Source organism: Podarcis vaucheri (assembly GCF_965113315.1).
Source record: "Podarcis vaucheri genome assembly, chromosome: 2".
Taxonomy (NCBI): Eukaryota; Metazoa; Chordata; class Lepidosauria; order Squamata; family Lacertidae; genus Podarcis; species Podarcis vaucheri.
In genome coordinates, this window is record NC_138760.1 from 121,035,155 (window position 1) to 121,054,688 (window position 19,534).

The 19,534-nt window shown below is 43.9% G+C and overlaps 1 protein-coding gene and 1 long non-coding RNA gene across 3 annotated transcripts in view; one reads left to right on the plus strand and one right to left on the minus strand.

Moving 5' to 3' along the window:
• The window catches only part of LOC309523466 (uncharacterized protein), a 50,750-nt gene that overhangs the window by 20,901 nt on the left and 10,315 nt on the right, over positions 1-19,534 (minus strand). Inside the window, exon 3 of one of the 2 annotated variants that reach the window (XR_014215369.1) lies at positions 17,077-19,242. Coding sequence is in view for 1 of the 2 variants with exons in the window: in XM_082207339.1 (XP_082063465.1) it covers positions 17,741-19,242 (1,502 nt within the window). In the remaining variant the exon portion in view is untranslated. Of the gene's footprint in view, positions 1-16,994; positions 19,243-19,534 lie in introns of those variants that run through there. The other variant, XM_082207339.1, reaches the window with a different exon arrangement.
• The window catches only part of LOC309523625, a 123,554-nt gene continuing 116,399 nt past the window's right edge, over positions 12,380-19,534 (plus strand). The window contains exon 1 of the long non-coding RNA XR_014215471.1: positions 12,380-15,597. This is a non-coding gene — a long non-coding RNA (uncharacterized lncRNA). The remainder of the gene's footprint in view (positions 15,598-19,534) is intronic.

Consider the following 19,534-nt stretch of genomic DNA (forward strand, 5'->3'; position numbering starts at 1 on the left):
GTTTATGGGCAATTTAGATAAATGAAAATTGTGGAGAATGTATGTATACAGTGGTGACTCGTGTTACGTAACCCTCTGGAACTTCCATTTTTACTGTTGCGCAGCAAATTTAAGTGCCCCCCACCCTAATTAAGGCTTTTTTTCATTCCATTTTACCCTTGAACAGCTAATTTAAGTCGTTTCCATCGTAATCAAGGTTTTTTTCATCCCATTTGTTCCCTTGCACAGCTAATTTAATCTCCCCCCAATCAACATTAAAGCCATTTCTGGTTGCAGTGTTCTGAGGTGACATTTGCTGCTTTAGTTGTTTCCTATTTTGGGGGTTTTTGTTTTTGTGGCTTTTTCATTTTTGACTGAAGTTTGTTTTTTGTTTTATGATTGATTGATTGATTGATTGACTGTGGAAAGGGATAAAAGCTCCCCATTCAAACAATGACTATCATCAATGCAGGTACGGGAAAAAAATAATTTTAATTTTTATCATCTACAATACTGTCTTATTTATTTTATGATACAGAACATTGATTATTGCTTTCATTTTATGGATCAATGGTCTTGTTAGATAGTAAAATTCATGTTAAATTGCTGTTTTAGGGGTTGTTTTTAAAAGTCGGGAATGGATTAATCCATTTTGCATTACTTTCTACGGGACAGCATGCCTTGGTTTTGGATCGCTTTGGTTTTGGAAGACTTCTGGAACCGATTAAGTTTGAGACCCGAGGTACCACTGTAACTCCTAAGATTTAAAATCCTGGAGGGAGAAAATCTGCCCCCACTACTTTATGAAAGGGATTCAAGAAACAAAGAGCTGCTTTGGAGAAGGCCTCACCCCTTCCTTCTTCCTGTCAGGAACTTCCTTCCATTTGTCTCCTCTCCATCTTTTCCTCTTTCTCCCGCCACCTTCCCTCTATCCCTGTCCCCATCTCCTCTCCCCTGGAACTCACCAGATTTCTCCAAGGGTACTGGGAGGAAATGCTCAGAGGTTGTGGGGAGAGATGCGGGAGACAGCCTGACCAGGTCAACCGTCCATCTTCCTCCTTCCATCCTGGCCAGGGTTGCAGGTTCAGTCTCAGCTAGGTTTGCAGGTTCACCTTCCTGAAGAGCGCAGAAGCCAGAGCAAGTTGAGGTTTCCTGGGAGGGAGGGAAGAAGAAGCCAAGGGAGTCTCAGAGCCCCTGCAGGGATTCTCCTGCCCAAGACATTCTGCTGCCCCTGGAGAAGCCCCAACTGGTCACCCCCTTCCCAAGAGCCCCCACCCATTTTCAAACACCCTTGGCAATTCCTTTCATCACCTCCTTTCCTTATTTATTTATTTTATTTTGTTTATTCAATCTTTATTGGTTTAAAATCAACACACACACACACCAAAACCTTATAAATAGGAAAAGAAACAAAACAAAAAAGCACAATACATTTCTTACAAAAAGAAATAGAACAATACATCACAAATGCACAAAATTATTCCAGCCATCAATTTCCGACTTCCTTGATATAGGTTATTTATTTTCTTAATTAGGTAAAGGTACCCTTCACCATTAGGTCCAGTCACGCATGATTCTGGGGTTGCAATGCTCATCTCGCTTTACTGGCCGAGGGAGCCGGCATTTGTCTGCACTAAGCTTCTGGGTCATGTGACCAGCATGACTAAGCCGCTTCTGGCGAACTAGAGCAGCGCACCGAAACGCCATTTACCCTCCTGCCAGAGCGGTAGCTCTTTATCTACTTTTGATGTGCTTTCGAACCTCTAGGTTGGAAATTTTCTTAATTACTTGCCTCTATTTTTCAATAAACTTTATCTTTGTTAAGTCTTGTTTGAATTCTTTGTACCTTATTCAATTCTGAGAGTTATTCAAAGCATTTTAAAGTTTTTATAAGGGGACACTGTTCTTTTAAATATTGTCTATAGAGCTCCCATTCCCTTTTAAACTTATGGGTCGATCGATTTCTTATCTTTTCCGTCATCTGTGCTACTTCTATATACTGAAGGATTTTTACTTGCCACTCCTCTTCTGATGGAATTTTATTTCCTTTCTATCCCTTGGCAATCAGCATCCTCACTGCAGTTGTTGCATACAAAAAGACCCCTTACCAAGAGCCCCTGCCCATTTTCAGTTACAGATAGGTAGCCGTGTTGGTCTGCCATAGTCAAAATAAGAAAATTCGTTCCAGTAGCACCTTAAAGACCAACTAAGTTAGTTCTTGGTATGAGCTTTCGTGTGCATGCACACTTCTTCAGATACACTGAAACAGAAGTTGCCAGATCCTCCTACATAGTGGGCAGATAGCTGAGATGACGACTCTTAACGACTGCAATAGGTCTTACAGGAAAAGGCAAGGGGTGGGAAGGTGAAAAATGGCTTAGTCATGTATAATGAGATAAGAATCCAATGTCTTTGTTCAAACCAGGTCTCTCCATGGTTTTAAGTTTGGTAATCCGACATCAAGAATCACAAAACAGAGAAACCAGTAGGAGAACACTTCAATCTCCCAGGACATTCTATACAAGATCTCAAAGTAGCTGTTTTACTACAAAGGAATTTCAGAAATAGACTGGAAAGAGAAGCTGCTGAATTGCAACTCATTACCAAACTTAAAACCATGGAGAGACCTGGTTTGAACAAAGCCATTGGATTCTTGGATTCGACCTATTGCAGTCGTTAAGAGTCTTCAACAGGCTCATCTCAGCTATCTGCCAATCTCCCATTCCCACCACCCTTCTGAGTAATACCCCTCCCCACCTTCTCACTATATAGGAGGATCTGGCAACTTCTGTTTCAGTGTATCTGAAGAAGTGTGCATGCACACGAAAGCTCATACCAAGAACTAACTTAGTTGGTCTTTAAGGTGCTACTGGAAGGAATTTTCTTATTTTGCCCATTTTCAAACACGTTTGGCAATTCCTTTCACCTGCCTGTCCCACCTCCCTTCCTAAGGCTGGCACGGTATGCACATTAGTGGCCTGAGAGTAGATCCCTTGGAACTTAAGAGTTAATCTGCAAAGGACTGCTCTGAATACATGGGTGGCCCTTGCATGGAGAAGAAGGAAGCCCCTTGCTTGCATCAGGAAACCCTGGGAGAGGCGGGGGATCCGCCCATTGCTCCCTCTGTCCTCCCTGACTCCTCCTCTGTCGTTCTGCCCTACAAACACCCTTTGCTCTTGTTACTCAGGGGAGAGAGGCAGGAAGAGCCTTCAAACCCATCCATTTCCTCCTCTGCTGCCTTTTCTTGCAACAGCCCAGTGAGAGGGGAAGGAGCTGCAGCACGTGGTTCACTTCAGATACACAAATGGTTTACTGGGATTGTGAATGAACACGTCCTCTGCCTTCCATGCGGTGGGAGTGGGGGGGTTAAAAGTGGTGAGGAGACCCCCCCTCCAGTCCTTTTGGGAAACAGGAGCTTTGGTCAGGAGTAAACAATTTAGATGGCAAGTTCACAAGAGAAGCACTTTGGAGCACTGCTTGCTCTTACTATGTGTTTGGACCTAGAGGACAACATACACGTTTACACCACGGGATTCCTTAAAGAGAGCATTTCTTTAAATTCAAAGGCCATTTCTACAAAACGGAAGTATTATGATGGCAGCCCTGTACAGGGATGTTTTCGGTGTTTTAATTTTTTTGGTGTTTTTGATGGAAATCGCCCAGTGGCTGAGGCAATGGAATCAGATGGGCAGGGGGCAAGTAATGAATTATTCTTATTCTTATTAGTATTATTATTCCCTCCTAAGCCCATCCTGTTATGCATGCTGATCAATGACTTTGTCCCATCCCCACCCCCTTGAACGCAAGAGGGCTTCCTATTTTTACAGCTATTCTTCACATTTCTATACTGCCCTTCCTCCAAAGATCACAGGGCAGCTTACAAGAGAAAAACACAGAGATGCATAGCAGAGTAAAAAATAAAAACAACACCCCCCACCCAATTCAGTTGTGAAGTCCATAGATTGTTTAATGAGCCAAACGCCTGGGAGAAGAGCAAGGCTTTCGCCTGTTGCCTAAAGATAAGGTCCTCCTCCGAGGGGTCTTCTGCTGGAGTATAGATATTAAATTTAAATTAATACTATTAAGGCGATCCTGGCCAGCAATGCCCACCCCTCTCCCGCCTCCTTCCCTGCAACTCCCTTTGCACCAGATCCCTGCAGGAGGAAGCTTCTCCCCCCCCCTTCAAGGCCCCCTTTAAGGAAACAGCTCCCTTTCCTCCCTTCTCCCCCTCCCCGTCCCGGGGCTTCTCATCCTGGACCCCCTCGCAAAGCCCCTTCCCTCCTTCCCCGCCATTGGCTTTGCACTCACCCGAAATCCCGGGCAGCGGGGGCGGGAATGGGAGCCCCCGCGTGGGAGGCAGGGAGTGAGGGCGCTTAATTAGGAGGCTTAATTAGGAAGCAGCCCCCTCCTCCGAACAATGCAGCCCCGCTTCCCGCCTCCTCCCCTCCTTCCTTTGCAAGCCCCGATTTTAACTCTGCTGGTGAAGCCGGAAGTGGAGGCAACTCAGAGGAGGAAGGAGAAGTTTCTCTCCACGCTCAGCCTCTTGTCTGTTATTTGATAATTGGGGGAAGGAAAGCCTTGTAGCCCCCAACCAATGGGAAGGCGAGGGAGGGAACGTGTGCATAGGGAATATAAGCTCATTCCTTGCCCCAGCTGGACTGTGCCTGCTTTGGCTCCCAGCTCTTGCAAGAACGTATTGTCCTCAATGAGGGACGCGGGTGGCGCTGTGGGTTAAACCACAGAGCCTAGGGCTTGCCGATCTGGAGGTTGGCAGTTCGAATCCCTGCGAAGGGGTGAGCTCCCGTTGCTCTGTCTCTGATCCTGCCAACCTAGCAATTCGAAAGCACAAACTGCAAGAAGATAAATAGGTACCTGTTGTAAACAAAATCTGCCCTTATGCTTTTAAGGGGGCCACAAGAGCCTTTATAGAGTCCTTTGCCAGTTCTCCATCAGTTGGAGAAAATCAAAGAAGCCAACCGGAGAATATTGAGAAGCAAAGCAGCTAGTAAGACTGATCTTTATTGAACTGTTTCAACAGGGTGCTCCCCTCACACGCAGGAGAAAGGAGGAGGACCCCGAACAAAGGTGTGCCTGCCCTTATACAGATCATTTAAATTTCCTCCCCTGGAGCTCAAGACCACCCCTCCATACATCATACATACATCACAAAAGAGGTGTAACCCAAGACCACCCCCCACAAACATCATACGTACATCACAGAAAAGGCGATCTACAACAGAAATTTGAATGTTGTTGTTTTTCCTGTGTGCCAGGTTATCAGATAATGCCTTATCTGACTGCCTTTCCTGGTAGTCTGGCCATTTTTGAGACGGTGATTACCCAATTTCTGAGAGAACGGGAAGGTTCCTTCACCCCCTCCCTCCTTGCAGGGAAAACATTTGGTCAGTTTGGGAGTCAAAATGGTTTCAGGAAGGTCTTCCTGTGCTGCTCCAGACATCTGGTCCACATATCTATGTACGTGCTTGGTTGGTACATCTAGGAACATTCATTTTATATATATATGAGAGACTTTAAATTTTTTTTAATACTTACTGCTACAGCAGGAAAGTAAACGGCGTTTCCGTGCACTGCTCTGGTTTGCCAGAAGCGGCTTAGTCATGCTGGCCACATGACCTGGAAACTGTACGCTGGCTCCCTCGGCCAGTAAACTGAGATGAGCACCGCAACCCCAGTGTCATCCTCAACAGGACCTCACGGTCAGGGGTCCCTTTACCTTTAGTCCTCAATAAACTCTTTACTGCTTCACCAATTTTGTTCAGATGGTATTTGAAAGAAGGGGATCAAGGGTTTCAGGACCCACTTCTTACAATGTATGAATTAGCTTACAACAAAAAAGCCTAATAACACTTCTGTGTAACTGAATAAATTATTTTAATAAATATTTAAATGGAGAACATATTTTGCCTTCTCATGTTCATGTAAACATGGTTCTATTCCAACCTCACTTAGTATTAAATTGTCGGTGGACATAGCAGACAACACAGAGATTTCTCCAAGTGGTTCTTTATAGTAAGCTGGAACTGAACTGAACAGCAAACAGCTCAGCCGCCCTCCTTTTATAGGCAGCCGGCTGTCAACAACCCAGGGTTTCCCGCCTAAATTGTCTGATGTGGACCTGAGTGAAAACTATACACACAATACCCCTGGTGGCCAGGGTGAGAACTTCAATACATAACACTTAGTCCCCCCTTCCACCTCAGCAAAGAATTTTTTATACAGAAATCTCCTGACAGAAGTCTCCCTGTTTACAGGGAGGGCTCAGCCTCTGTCTACCTTATTGCACACTCATTACACACAATGTGTTTTGCAGCGTCTTGTATTCTCCTCAAAGAAACACTCCAGAGACACAGGAACAGTGACAGGCAGCAGCAGCAGCAGCAGGAGCTAGACAGATTAGCTGGGGATTTTGATCCAGAAAAGGAGCAGAGGGGGAAAGGTTAAGCAGACCCCCCCATGTCCCCCTTAGGTGTGCTCAGTCTTCACCTGCTCCATGACTCCACCTTGCATGAGAAAGAAGGAGCTCCAGGAAACAGGAAGTGGTCCTTCAACCAGCCAGGACATCTCACCATCACATACAGATCCCGTCTCCTGCTGGGGAGTCAAGAGTGGCCCTGGGATGGCAGAGAGAGGAGGTGAAGGGCCCAGCGCCAGAAGGAATAGCAGGGCTCCAGATGCTCCCTTGGACCCCCCCCCCTACCTTGACACCAAGAGGACCCCTTCTTCTGGGGCTGAAAGCATTGGCGTGGAGGTTTGCTTTTTGTCAGGACTGCAAGGAAGGGGGGAAATGAAACGTAAAACACACCCACCCATGGACACACTGGAGACTGAATGAAAATAGGCCTGTCTGAAGGAATAGCTGCTGGAGAGCATAATGTGGGGTTTAGTTGTAATGCTCACCTGCCTCCCTGGACTAGTCTTTTCTTGGGGTCAGGGAGCTGGAGTGGTCAATCTACATGAAGTTCCCAGGTTACCTTTCCTTCTGGTCAGCTATTCCAGCTCTTCTCTCTCTCCCCCCCCCCATTTCTTTCTTTATGGAGGGGCAAAGGCTATGCACTTTGTATAGATGCAACTACAACCCACAACTGGAATCTTCTGGGTGCACTGAGCTCACCCCCCCCCCCCCGATAGAATAGATTCCTTCAGCATCTTGCCCCACCTCCCAGAAACAAGTTTATCTGGTTAAAGTGTTTGTTTGGGACAGCATTATATTGTATGGAATATCACCTTATTTCTCCGAAGGATAGATTCTTTATATCAGAAGTAATAAATATATTAACTGGGTTATGAATAGCAGTTTTGTTACTGTCAACTTCATCTGAGCTTTCAGACATGCCCATTTCAATCAAGAAAGATGCAGAAAATACTCTTCCTTTTTGATTCTGGGCACTTGACTTCTCCCATCCTGCTACCATCAAGGCAAACGTTTGGGGCAGATATCCAGGTTCCCACTCATCAGAAGCAACAGGGGGAGGAGGAGGCCCCACAAACATTTTCCACATTTTGAAGTTAAATGATGCAAAGCCCCCTCAAGAATCGACAGAAGCTTACCAGGGTACCTTTCCTTCTAGTCAGCTATTCAGGCTCCTCATTCCTCCCCATTTCTCTATGGAGGGTCAAAGGCTATGCACTTTGTATAGACGTAACTACAACCAACATCTGGTATCTCCTGGGTGCACTAAGGTGGCCTCCTTCTGCATTGTCAGCAAGTGACAAGTGTCCTGGAACAATCCCCAGTGTCTCTGCAGAAAATGTTACTGATGGGCTTGTAGGGCCAGGGGAGAGAGGCAGTCTGCTAGGTGGATAGGGTTGTGGGATAGAAATGTCAATAACCAAAGACTGAACTGGAATAAATGTGTAACCTGCCTCAAGATTCTTTGTGGTTCTTTTGTGCTTTCACATTAACTAAATCTGCTGCAAAACAACAACAGAAATGGAAGTGAGCTGGAAGAACTTGACGAAAAAATAGATTTTTTAAAAAATAAACAATAGACTGGCAAAAATAAGAGAAAGAATAGAAATACTTAAATGCCCCTATTAATATAAATGAAATAAAAGAAGGAATTGTGACTTCTAAGAATGGTAAAGTCCCTGGTCCAGATGGTATTTCTATAATGAATTACAAAAAATTGGAAGAGACCATATTACCGGTGTTAGAAAAAAATAATGAACAAAATTTTAGAAGGAGGACAAGTGCCAGAATCATGGCAAGAGGCCCTAATTACATTGATACTGAAATATGGATCCAATTTAGAGTAAATTAAAAATTATAGACCAATCTCATTTCTAAATTCAGATTATAAATTATTTGCAAAAAAAATAGTCAATAAATTGAAAAAGATCCTGGCAAGATTAATAAAGAAAGATCAGTCAGGCTTCCTACGCAGAAGACAAATTTACAGCAACGTAAGATTGGTAGCTGCTTGGTCCCAGCGCCTGCCAACCTAGCAGTTCGAAAGCACCCCCGGGTGCAAGTAGATAAATAGGTACCGCTTACCAGCGGGAAGGTAAACGGCGTTCCGTGTGCTGCGCTGGCTCGCCAGATGCAGCTTTGTCACGCTGGCCACGTGACCCGGAAGTGTCTCCGGACAGCGCTGGCCCCCGGCCTCTTGAGTGAGATGGGCGCACAAACCCCAGAGTCTGTCAAGACTGGCCCGCTCGGGCAGGGGTACCTTTACCCTTACCTTTAAGATTGGTAGTAGATACAATGGAATACCTAGAAATGAGACCAGATAAAAAGGCAGCCCTGATCTTGGTGGATGTGGAGAAAGCATTGGATAATGCTTCAGGGGCATTCATGCAAAAAACTTTGGAAATGATGAGTTTGGGTGAGAAAATATGTAGTGGCATAAAAGCGATTTATAATTCCCAAAAGGTCAGACTAATTATCAATGGTGAAATATCAGAAGATTTTAATATCTCAAAGGGAACAAGACAGGGCTGCCCTCTTTCTCCTCTCCTCTTTATCACACTTCTGGAAGTGTATTTGAAAGCAGTAAGAGAAGACCCTAGAATAGAAGGAATTAAAGTTGGACAAAGGGCCTATAAGGTCAGAGGCTTCGCAGACAACCTAATAATTACAACAGAAAACCCTCTACAGCAGCAGTTCTCAACCTGTGGGTCCCCAGATGTTGTTGGACTACAACTCCCATCATCCCTGAGCTCTGGCCTTGCTAGCTAGGGGTGATGGGAGTTGTAGCTCAGCAACATCTGGGGACCCACAGGTTGAAAAAGGCTGCTCTGGGAAACCCAGGCAAACGGGCGGGGTACAAATAATAAATTATTGTTGTTATCATTACTATTTTTTTTAATTATTATTATTATTATTATTATTATTATTATTATTATTATTATTATTATTATTATTGTAGTAATGTTGGAAAAAACAAGGCCAAGAATAAAATACAGAACTCAGACTTAAAAGAAAGGGGAGGCTTTTCCCTTCCAGATCTCAAAATTTACTATGAAGCAGCTTGTCTTACTCGGATTCGAGATTGGATTAAATTGGAGAAAGAAGAGGCAATAGAACTGGAAGGACATGACAACAGATTTGGTTGGCATGCATATTTGTGGTATGGGAAAACAAAAGTACACAAAGGACTCCACAATACAATAATAAGTTTTTAATAAAGGTATGAGGAAAATACAAAAAATTATTGGAACCCCAAACTCCATGGTGGCTATCACCCATTGAAGCACTATCACTTAACACATCAACAATGGAAGGAATACGGCCAACATACAGAGAATTACTAATAGAACAAGAAGGAAAGTTAAAATTGAAAGACTATGATGAGATATAGGAATATTTAGTGATGGTGATGAATATTTGTTGTAAGAAAGAAAATCAATAAAAATGATTATAATAAAAGGAAAGGAAAGGAAAAAGAAAGGCGTTTGGACAATTATCACGATTCAAAATTAATAAAGAAAAAACAAAACTCCTGATAAAATAATTAGATATACAAGAAAAAGTAAAGTTAGAAATAGACTTAAAATTACAGAGCAAAGTATTTAGGAATTTGGATAACCATGAAAAACATTAATTTATAGAAAGACAATTATATTAAGGTATGGAGCAAAATTAGGAAAGACTTAGAAATCTGGAGTAAATTAAAACTCACGTTGTGGGGAAGAATTTCTACAATCAAGATGGTAGTTTTACCAAAAATGCAGTTCCTTTTTCAATCAATTCCGGTTCTTAATGGCTTAAATTGTTTTAAGGAATGGCACAGGTATTTGGCGAAATACATTTGGCAGGGCAAAAAAAAACAAAACACCAGAATTAAATTTAAACTATTAACAGTAACCAAAAACAAAGGAGGGTTTGGAATGCCAGATTTTAGGATCTACTATGAAGTTGCCTGCCTGGGGGCCACCAGGTGGTGCGTTGGAAGATGGCTGACAATAACATCTCTCTGGCCCATACGAGGTAAATAAGGGGCTGCTATGGGAGGTATGCAGTCTTCCTACCCCCCCAGGGGACGGGGGGCACTGCCTTGCCAGCGGTGTTCACAATGCACCCCCTGATCCGAGAGATGGGGCTGCCGAACACTTGGCACGAGCCCTCGGTGAAGTCAGATCTTCCTGGCGCCGATTCCAATTAGCGCGTGCTGGTTAGCTTCAGCTCGGAATTATAATTGGAAACATATGATTGGAATGAAGCTGAAGCACATATATCAAGTAATGTTCAAGAGATAAGAGTGCTGATTAATGGATCTCTGTGACCAGGAGTGACAGATGGATAAGTAAATCTTCTGATGAATCACCACTAGGAGACTGTATGTTTGGAATGAAGGGGGTGTGTGGAGGAAAAAAACTTTTTTTTCTTTGCACGATGTGATATTAATAACCCTTCACCCCAGATAGAAATAAGATAGTTGCATTTTTCTTAATCACAAGCAGGAATTCAAGATCTGTCTGGGATGGATTATAACAGGAGAGAGGATTGGTGAACAGTGAGAAAGAGGAAAATTTTAATGACGCAGTTAAAAAAATGGCGTCTCGCCAAGACAGGCTTGCCGGAGAAAGAAGGACAGGGGGAGGAGAATCAGGATTATTCAAAAGAGAAGGAATGTTGGAACGCAAACTTGACCTGACAGAGCCTCCTGACTCATTTGATTTATTTGGCAAGCCTGAGAAAAGTAAAGGACAGACCGAAGATTAATTTTTTTTTATGGAAGCGCTGAACACAGGGTGTCCCTGAGTGATATGATCTTTGGACAGTACAAAACCCACACAAAGGATGCCAGTTTTCAATCTGCTTGTGAAAATTATCAGAGATCACAAAGAAAGGAATATACGATAACAACAAGAAGAGAAAGAAAGTAATTAAAGGACTATCTGGATTGAACTGGATAGAACTGTCTAATTAAAGCAGTAATATAAGTGATGTTTGGACTCGTTCAGAGTTTTGGACTCGTGCGGAGCTTGATGTATGGGTACCCCCAACAAAATTTAAAAATTGGCTGTATAATTTGAAACTAATGTGATTTGGATAATGTGATGTGATTGGCCTGTTAATAAATTTATTTATTTTTTAAAGAGAAGTTGCCGGCCTGGTCTAGCTCAAGGAATGGATGATCTTGAAGAATACTAAATTACTGGATATTGAGGGCTGGGATAATATAGTGGGGTGGCACGGCTACCCGGGTTACAATAAAGCAAAAATCCACAAGGGATTCCTAAATCACATTATTAGGAAAGCCTTTTATGAAGTTTGGGAAAGGAACAAAAAAATATTAGAACCAAAAACCCGATGGTGGTTGTCACCAATGGAGGCAGAGGCAGTAAAAAGAAAAAATATGGATTCAAATTGGTTGATGTATAAAGATCTTTTAGAGGAAGTAAATAGTAGATTACAAATGAAAAAAATATGAAATAAGACATACAGGAAAAGGCTGGTTTCAATACCATCAATTAAATGCAATTTTTGAGGAAGACAAGAATGTAAATGGATTTGATACAAAATTATCCGAAATAGACAAAAAATGATTATAAATGATGATAAAAATTTATCCAAAATGTATAAACTATTATTAAATTGGCACTTAAGAGACAAAGAGTTTAAAGATGTCATGGTCAAATGGGCACAAGATATCGGTCATTCAATTGATTTAGAAAAATGGGAAAACTCATAGAAAAGAAGAGGAGGAGTTTGGATTTGATATCCCGCCTTTCACTCCCCTTCAGTAGTCTCAAAGCGGCTAACAATCTCCTTTCCCTTCCTCCCCCACAACAAACACTCTGTGAGGTGAGTGGGGATAAGAGACTTCAAATAAGTGTGACTAGCCCAAGGTCACCCAGCAGCTGCATGTGGAGGAGCGGAGACGCGAACCCGGTTCCCCAGATTACGAGACTACCGCTCTTAACCACTACACCACACAAGATTTACAGCATGTTATACAATAAAATAATTTTTTTAAAAAATGATGTACAGATGGTATCTTAAACCCTCGAAATTGGCTAAAATGTACCAAAACACCAGTGGAAAGTGTTGGAGGTGCAAACTTAAAGAAGAGAATTTCTTCCATATGTGATGGACGTGCCCTAAAATTAAATAATTTTGAGATACCATTAATGAATAATTAAATAAAATGTTAAGACATACTTTTCCCAAAAAACCAGAAATGTTTTTTGGGGCCTATTAACAACAGACATCCCAAAAGAAACCAAAAGAATATTTTTGTATGCAGTAACGGCGGCCAGGATAGTAATGGCTAAAAATTGGAAAAGTAACATAACACCAACAAAAGAAGAAAGAGTTCTTAAATTGTCAGGATATCTTGAATTGGCCAGACTTACAGGTTTAATAAGAAGTTATTCTAATGAGAAAATAAGGAGAGAGTGGAGAGTCTTTATAAATTATACGAAGAGAAGCGATTTCCAGATTCATACTTGGCTTAGTTTAGAATAAAAATCTCACAGGTAATTAGAATAATTCTCCAAAAAATTAATCATTACAGACAACCAGTGATATGAAGAATAAAGAGCCACATGGAGTTAGTTAGAAGTCATCCCCCCCTTTCTTTTTCTTTTTTGCTGTTTTTTGTTCTTTTTCCTTTTTTGGAGAGAATATAATGTTTTGTATTTTTGATTGCATATTATGTTTAGATCCTTGTAATTTAGTTTTTGCATTTTCTTCTGTTTTCTATTGTTTGTTCGTTTTATTCAATACTTGTTTGTGTGATGTAGAAGTATAAATTAAAAAAGAAAAAAAGAGGGTCACCAAATAGCATGGCCCCCCATTTTAGTTTGAGGACTATCCCTGCCTCCGGGTCTGGTGTCATTTGGATGGATACTGGAATCAGCAAGGGAGACCCACATGACCCGAAGGTGCTGCTATGGAATGCCAGGTCAATGATTCATAAGACCACTGCCATCCATGACTTGATTGTGGATGGAGAACTTGACCTGGCATGTGTAACAGAGACCTGGTGGGATGAAGCAGGTGGACCTGTCCTTGCCACTGCTTGTCCATCAGGTTTCTCTTACGCACAGCAACCCAAGTCATGTGGGCAGGGGAGGGGTGTGATTTGCAGTGATTTGTAGGAAGTCAGTAATTTACACCAGGCGTCCTATTGGGAAGACCCAGTTCTCTGACTGAATGTTCTTGAAGTTGGACAATAGGGGCAGTACAGGATTCCTTTTGGTGTACCGACCACCCCGCTGCACCAAGCATTCCCTTGCCCAAGCTGCTTCAGGTCGTGGCAGATGTTCTCCTGGAGACACCTAATTTGGTTGTCCTGGGGGATTTTAACATTCACGCTGACACAACCTTACAAGGGGCCGATTGGGACTTTGTGGAAAGCATGGCCTCCATGGGGCTGTCCCTGAATAAGTTTGGCCCAACTTATAGTCGCAGAAATGCCTTAGACCTGGTTTTTCTCCTCTATGGATGTTGGTGATCTGACACTAAGTAAAAGCGGAACTAAATAAGTGCCATGTTCAGATCACTTCTTGGTGCAACTGGACTTCTCCACAACCCTTCCCCTCTGCAGGGAGGTGGGACCGATTTGGATGGTCCGCCACCACGACTTAATGGATCCAAATGGTTTCCAGAGAGTGGCAGGGGATGTTTTATCCCATGTTGATGGCCTTTCAGCTGATTCCTTGGTGGCCTGTTGGAATGTGGAGTTAACCAGGGCTATTGAGTATCTGGCTCCAAAAAGCCCACTCCGATTGCATGGAGACCAGACAGCCCCATGGTTTTCCAAGGATCTGAGGGCAACAAGATGGGTAGAGCGCCAGTGGCAGAAACCTCATTCTGAATCTGACCGGACACGGGTTAGAGCTCAACGTTGAGCCTACCAAATGGCGATACTGAAGGTGAAGAAAACCTTCTTCACCCCCTCTATTGCATCTGCAGAAAACAGCAGCAGGAGGCTCTTTCAGGTGGTTTGCAATTTAATGGAACCATCTCTCCAATGGCACCCGGTACAGGCCACATGATCTCCTGCAATGATTTTGCAAAGTTTTTTGCAAATAAAGTCACTCAGATTAAGAGAGGTAGACTCCCCCGTGGGAGCAGGGCGGGGGCTGGTGAGTGCTAGAGTCCTGTCTAGTAAAGTTGCGTGGGATCTATTCCAATCTGTTATGTCCGAGGATGTGGACAGGCTGCTTAGATGAGTGAAACCAACCACCTGTCTCCTTGATCCTTGCCTATCCTGGCTCATAAAATCTAGCCGGGAAGGGCTGGGCTCCATGGGGTGGTGAATGCTTCTCTCTGTGAGGGAGCCTTCCCAGACACACTGAAAGAGGCAGTTACAGTGGTACCTCTGGTTAAGAACTTAATTTGTTCTGGAGATCTGTTCTTAACGTGAAACTGTTCTTCACCTGAAGCACCACTTTAGCTAATGGGGCCTCCTGCTGCCGCTGTACAATTTCTGTTCTCATCCTGAAGCAAAGTTCTTAACCCAAGGTAATATTTCTGGGTTAGCGAAGTCTGTAACCTGAAGCGTATGTAACCCGAGGCACCACTGTATTAAACTGCTTCTTTAGACCCAGCCAATACAGCCAACTATCGCCCAGTCTCAAATCTTCCATTCTTTGGCAAGGTGAATGAGTGGGTGGTTGTTGAACAACTCCAGGGACGCCTGGAATGTGTGGACCATTTGGATCCATTCCAGTTGGGATTCAGGCCTCATCATGGGACTGAAACTGACCTGGACACGATAATTTCCGGCGGGCTAGGGACAAAGGTGAGAGCTATTTCCTAGATCTGCTGGATCTTTCAGACGCTTTTGACACCATTGGCCATAACATCCTTCTGGACCAACTAGAGGGGCTGGGAGCTGGAGGAACTGTTATACACTGGGGGGTGTTCAGAAAGTGGTGTTGGGGAATGAGTGTTCAGACTCCTGAGCTCTCACTTGTGGGGCGCCTCAGGGTTCCGTCCTCTCCCCATGCTTTTCAGATTTCTACATGAAGCCGCTGGGAGAGATCAGGGGGTTTGGGCTGGATGTTCATCAGTATGCGGATACCCAGCTCTACTTCTCTTTCAAGTCAGAACCAGTGAAGATGATGAAGGTCCTGTGTGAGTGTCTGGAGGTGGTTGGAGGATGGATGGCAGCTAACATATTAAAGTTGAATGCTGACAAGGTACCGTATTTTTTGCCCCGTAAGACGCACCGGCCCATAAGACGCACCTAGTTTTTTGGGGGGGCAAATAAAGGGGAAAAATTTTTATTTCCCCCCCAGGTGCGCTCCGCTAATCCCGAAGCTTGGGGCATGCGGAGCTCAGCACGCCCCAAGCTTCTGGGTGTCAGCAAGCAGTCCGCTAGCCCTGGGAGAGCCGCGGAGCTCTCCCACGGCTAGCGGACCGCTGCGCTAATCCCGAAGCTTGGGGCGTGCGGAGCTCAGCGCGCCCCAAGCTTCTGGGTGCCGGCAAGCAGTCCGCTAGCCTTGGGAGAGCCGCGGAGCTCTCCCACGGCTAGCGGACCGCTGCGCTAATACAGAAGCTTGGGGCGTGCGGAGGTCAGCGCGCCCCAAGCTTCTGGGTGCAGGCAAGCTCTCCGCTAGCCCTGGGAGAGCCGCGGGGCTCTCCCATGGCTAGCGGACCGCTGCGCTAATACAGAAGCTTGGGGCGTGCGGAGGTCAGCGCGCCCCAAGCTTCTGGGTGCAGGCAAGCTCTCCGCTAGTCCTGGGAGAGCTGGGTCGCCCACAGCTAGCGGATAGCTTCCTGAAGCCTGGAGAGCGAGAGGGGTCTGTGCGTACCGACCCCCCTCGCTCTCCAGGCTTCAGCGAAAGCCTGCATTCGCCCCATAAGACACACCCACATTTCCCCTTCATTTTTGGAGGGGAAAAAGTGCGTCTTATAGGGCGAAAAATACGGTAGATGTCCTGTTTTTGGGAGACAGGAGGCAGGCAGGTGTGGAGAACTCCCTGGTCCCGAATGGGGTAACTGTGCCCCTAAAGGACCAGGTGCACAGCCTGGCGGTCATTTTGGATTTGCAGCTGTCAATGGAAGCGCAGGTCAATTCTGTGTCCAGGGCAGCTGTTTACCAGCTCAATCTGGTACGCAGGCTAAGACCCTATCTGCCCTCAGACTGTCTTGCCAGAGTAGTGTATGCTGCAGTTATCTCCTGTTTGGACTACTGCAATGCGCTCTACGTGGGGCTACCTTTGTAAGTGGTCCAGAAACTGCAACTAATCCAGAATGCAGCAGCTAGACTGGTGACGGGGTGCAGCCGCCAAGACCACATAACACTGGTATTGAAAAACCAACATAGGCTCCCATTGCATTTCTGAGCACAAATCAAAGTGTTGGTGCTGACCTTTAAAGCGCTAAACGGCCTCGATCCAGTATACCTGAAGTAGAGTCTCCACCACCATTGTTCTGCCTGGACATGGAGGTCCAGCACCAAGAGCCTTCTGGCGGTTGCCTCACTGCGAGAAGTGAAGTTACAGGGAACCATGAAGAAGGCCTTCTCGGTAGTGGTGCCCTCCCTGTGGAATACCCTCCCACCAGATGTCAAAGGAAAAAACAGCCACCAGACTTTAAAAGACATCTGAAGGCTGCCCTGTTTAGGGAAGCTTTTAATATCTGAAGGACTATTGTATTTCAATATTTTGTTGGACGCCACCAAGAGTGGCTGTGCCGCAGGGGAAATCCAGCCAGATGGGTGTGGCATAAATTATATTATTGTTATTATTGTTGCTGTTGCTATTATTATTGAAAACAAACACTGCCAAATTATTTTCTGTACGTCCAAAGACTTGACAGTAATCTTCACTTCCCAGGAAATCTGGTAAAACCTGAGTGGAAAACTCCATACATTTATATGGTTTCCTGCCTGTGTGAATTTTCTTATGGATAGTAAGGTCTTCACTCCCTCTGAAGCTCTTTCCACGTTTCATAAATCTGGTTTTCCCCATGTGAGTCAGCGGATGTTTCCTCAGGTTCCATATTGACTTAAGCTTCTCCCCTTTGGGAGTTCGCCAATGTAATGCAAGTTTATCCTCCCTGTTGAAGCTCTTTCCACATTCAATACGTTCCAATGGTTTCTTCCCTGTATGAGTTAGTTGGTGCATTCTAAGTGCTCTACTTTTGCTGCATCTCCTTCCACATGCCATACATTAAAATGGTTTCTTCCCCATGTGTTAGTTGGTGTCTTATAAGGTGTCTATATGGATGGAAGCTCTTTCCATATTCAGTACATTTAAATGGTTTCTCCCCCGTGTGAGTTCATTGGTGTAATCTAAGTGTTCCATTTTGACTTAAGCACTTTCCACATTCAATACATTAAAATGGTTTCTCCCCCGTGTGAGTTCGTTGATGTTTTCTAAGGTCTCCACTTCCACTGAAGCTCTTTCCACATTCAATACATTCAAATGGTTTCTCCCCCGTGTGAGTTCGTTGGTGTCTTCTAAGTGTTCCATTTTGACTGAAGCACTTTCCACATTCAATACATTTAAATGGAGCCTCCCCCGTGTGAGTTCGTTGATGTTTTCTAAGGTTTCTACTATCATTGAAGCTTTTCCCACATTCAATACATTCAAATAGTTTCTCCCCCGTGTGAGTTCGTTGGTGTATTCTAAGCTGTTCACTTCTACTAAAGCTTTTTCCACATTCAATACATTTAAATGGTTTCTCCCCCGTGTGAGTTCGTTGGTGTATTCTAAGGTGTCCATTTTGACTGAAGCTCTTTCCACATTCAATACATTTAAATGGTTTCTCCCCTGTGTGAGTTCGTTGGTGCATTCTAAGTGTTCCATATAGACTGAAGCACTTTCCACATTCAATACATTTAAATGGTTTCTCCCCCGTGTGAGTTCGTTGGTGTATTCTAAGGTGTCCACTTCTACTGAAGCTATTTCCACATTCAATACATTTAAATGGTTTCTCCCCTGTGTGAGTTCGTTGGTGCATTCTAAGTGTTCCATTTTGACTGAAGCTCTTTCCACATTCAATACATTCAAATGGTTTCTCCTCCGTGTGAGTTCGTTGATGTCTTCTAAGTTTTCCATTTTGACTGAAGCACTTTCCACATTCAATACATTTAAATGGTTTTCCCCCCGTGTGAGTTTGTTGATGTTGTCTAAGGTTTCCACTATCATTGAAGCTCTTTCCACATTCAATACATACAAATGGTTTCTCCCCTGTGTGAGTTCGTTGATGTCTTCTAAGTTTCCAATTTTGTCTGAAGCACTTTCCACATTCAATACATTTAAATGGTGTCTCCCCCGTGTGAGTTTGTTGATGTTGTCTAAAGTTTCCACTATTATTGAAGCTCTTTCCACATTCAATACATTCAAATGGTTTATCCCCTGTGTGAGTTCGTTGATGTTCCCTAAGGTGTCCATTTTGACTGAAGCTCTTTCCACATTCTATACATTTAAATGGTTTCTCCCCCATGTGAGTTCGTTGGTGTCTTCTAAGGTGTCCATATCGACTGAAGCACTTTCCACATTCAATACATTTAAATGGTTTCTCCCCCGTGTGAGTTCCTTCGTGTATTCTAAGGTGTTCACTTCTACTAAAGCTATTTCCACATTCAATACATTCAAATGGTTTATCCCCTGTGTGAGTTCGTTGATGTTTTCTAAGTGTTCCATTGTCCCTGAAGCTCTTTCGATAGTCAGTACATTTAAATGGTTTCTCCCCTGTGTGAATTCGTTGATGTGTCCTCAGTCTTCCACTGTGACTAAAGAACATCCCACATTCCATGCATTTAAACTGTTTCTTTGTTCTTCCCAATGAATTCACAGATGGCTCCATAGAATTCTGGCCATCATCTTCCTCACCTGTTTGGGAGTGGGGGAGGGGGAAGAGAATCCTGTTAAGACTTTCAGGAATGACAAGAAAGGAACTGAAAACATTTCAATCCCAGTATGCACCTTCTCTTATTTTAACACCGTCTCCTTTCTCCACTGTCCTCTCTATGTTCCAAACTTTTAGGAATGCAGGTGAGATAATGGCAAGAAAAACACATGATTCACACTTAATAACTCCATTCACACTTAATAAACTGCATTATTTTATAATCGATGGTGGAATTGGCTTCTTAGACACATCTCTGTATTTCTCTTTTTCCAG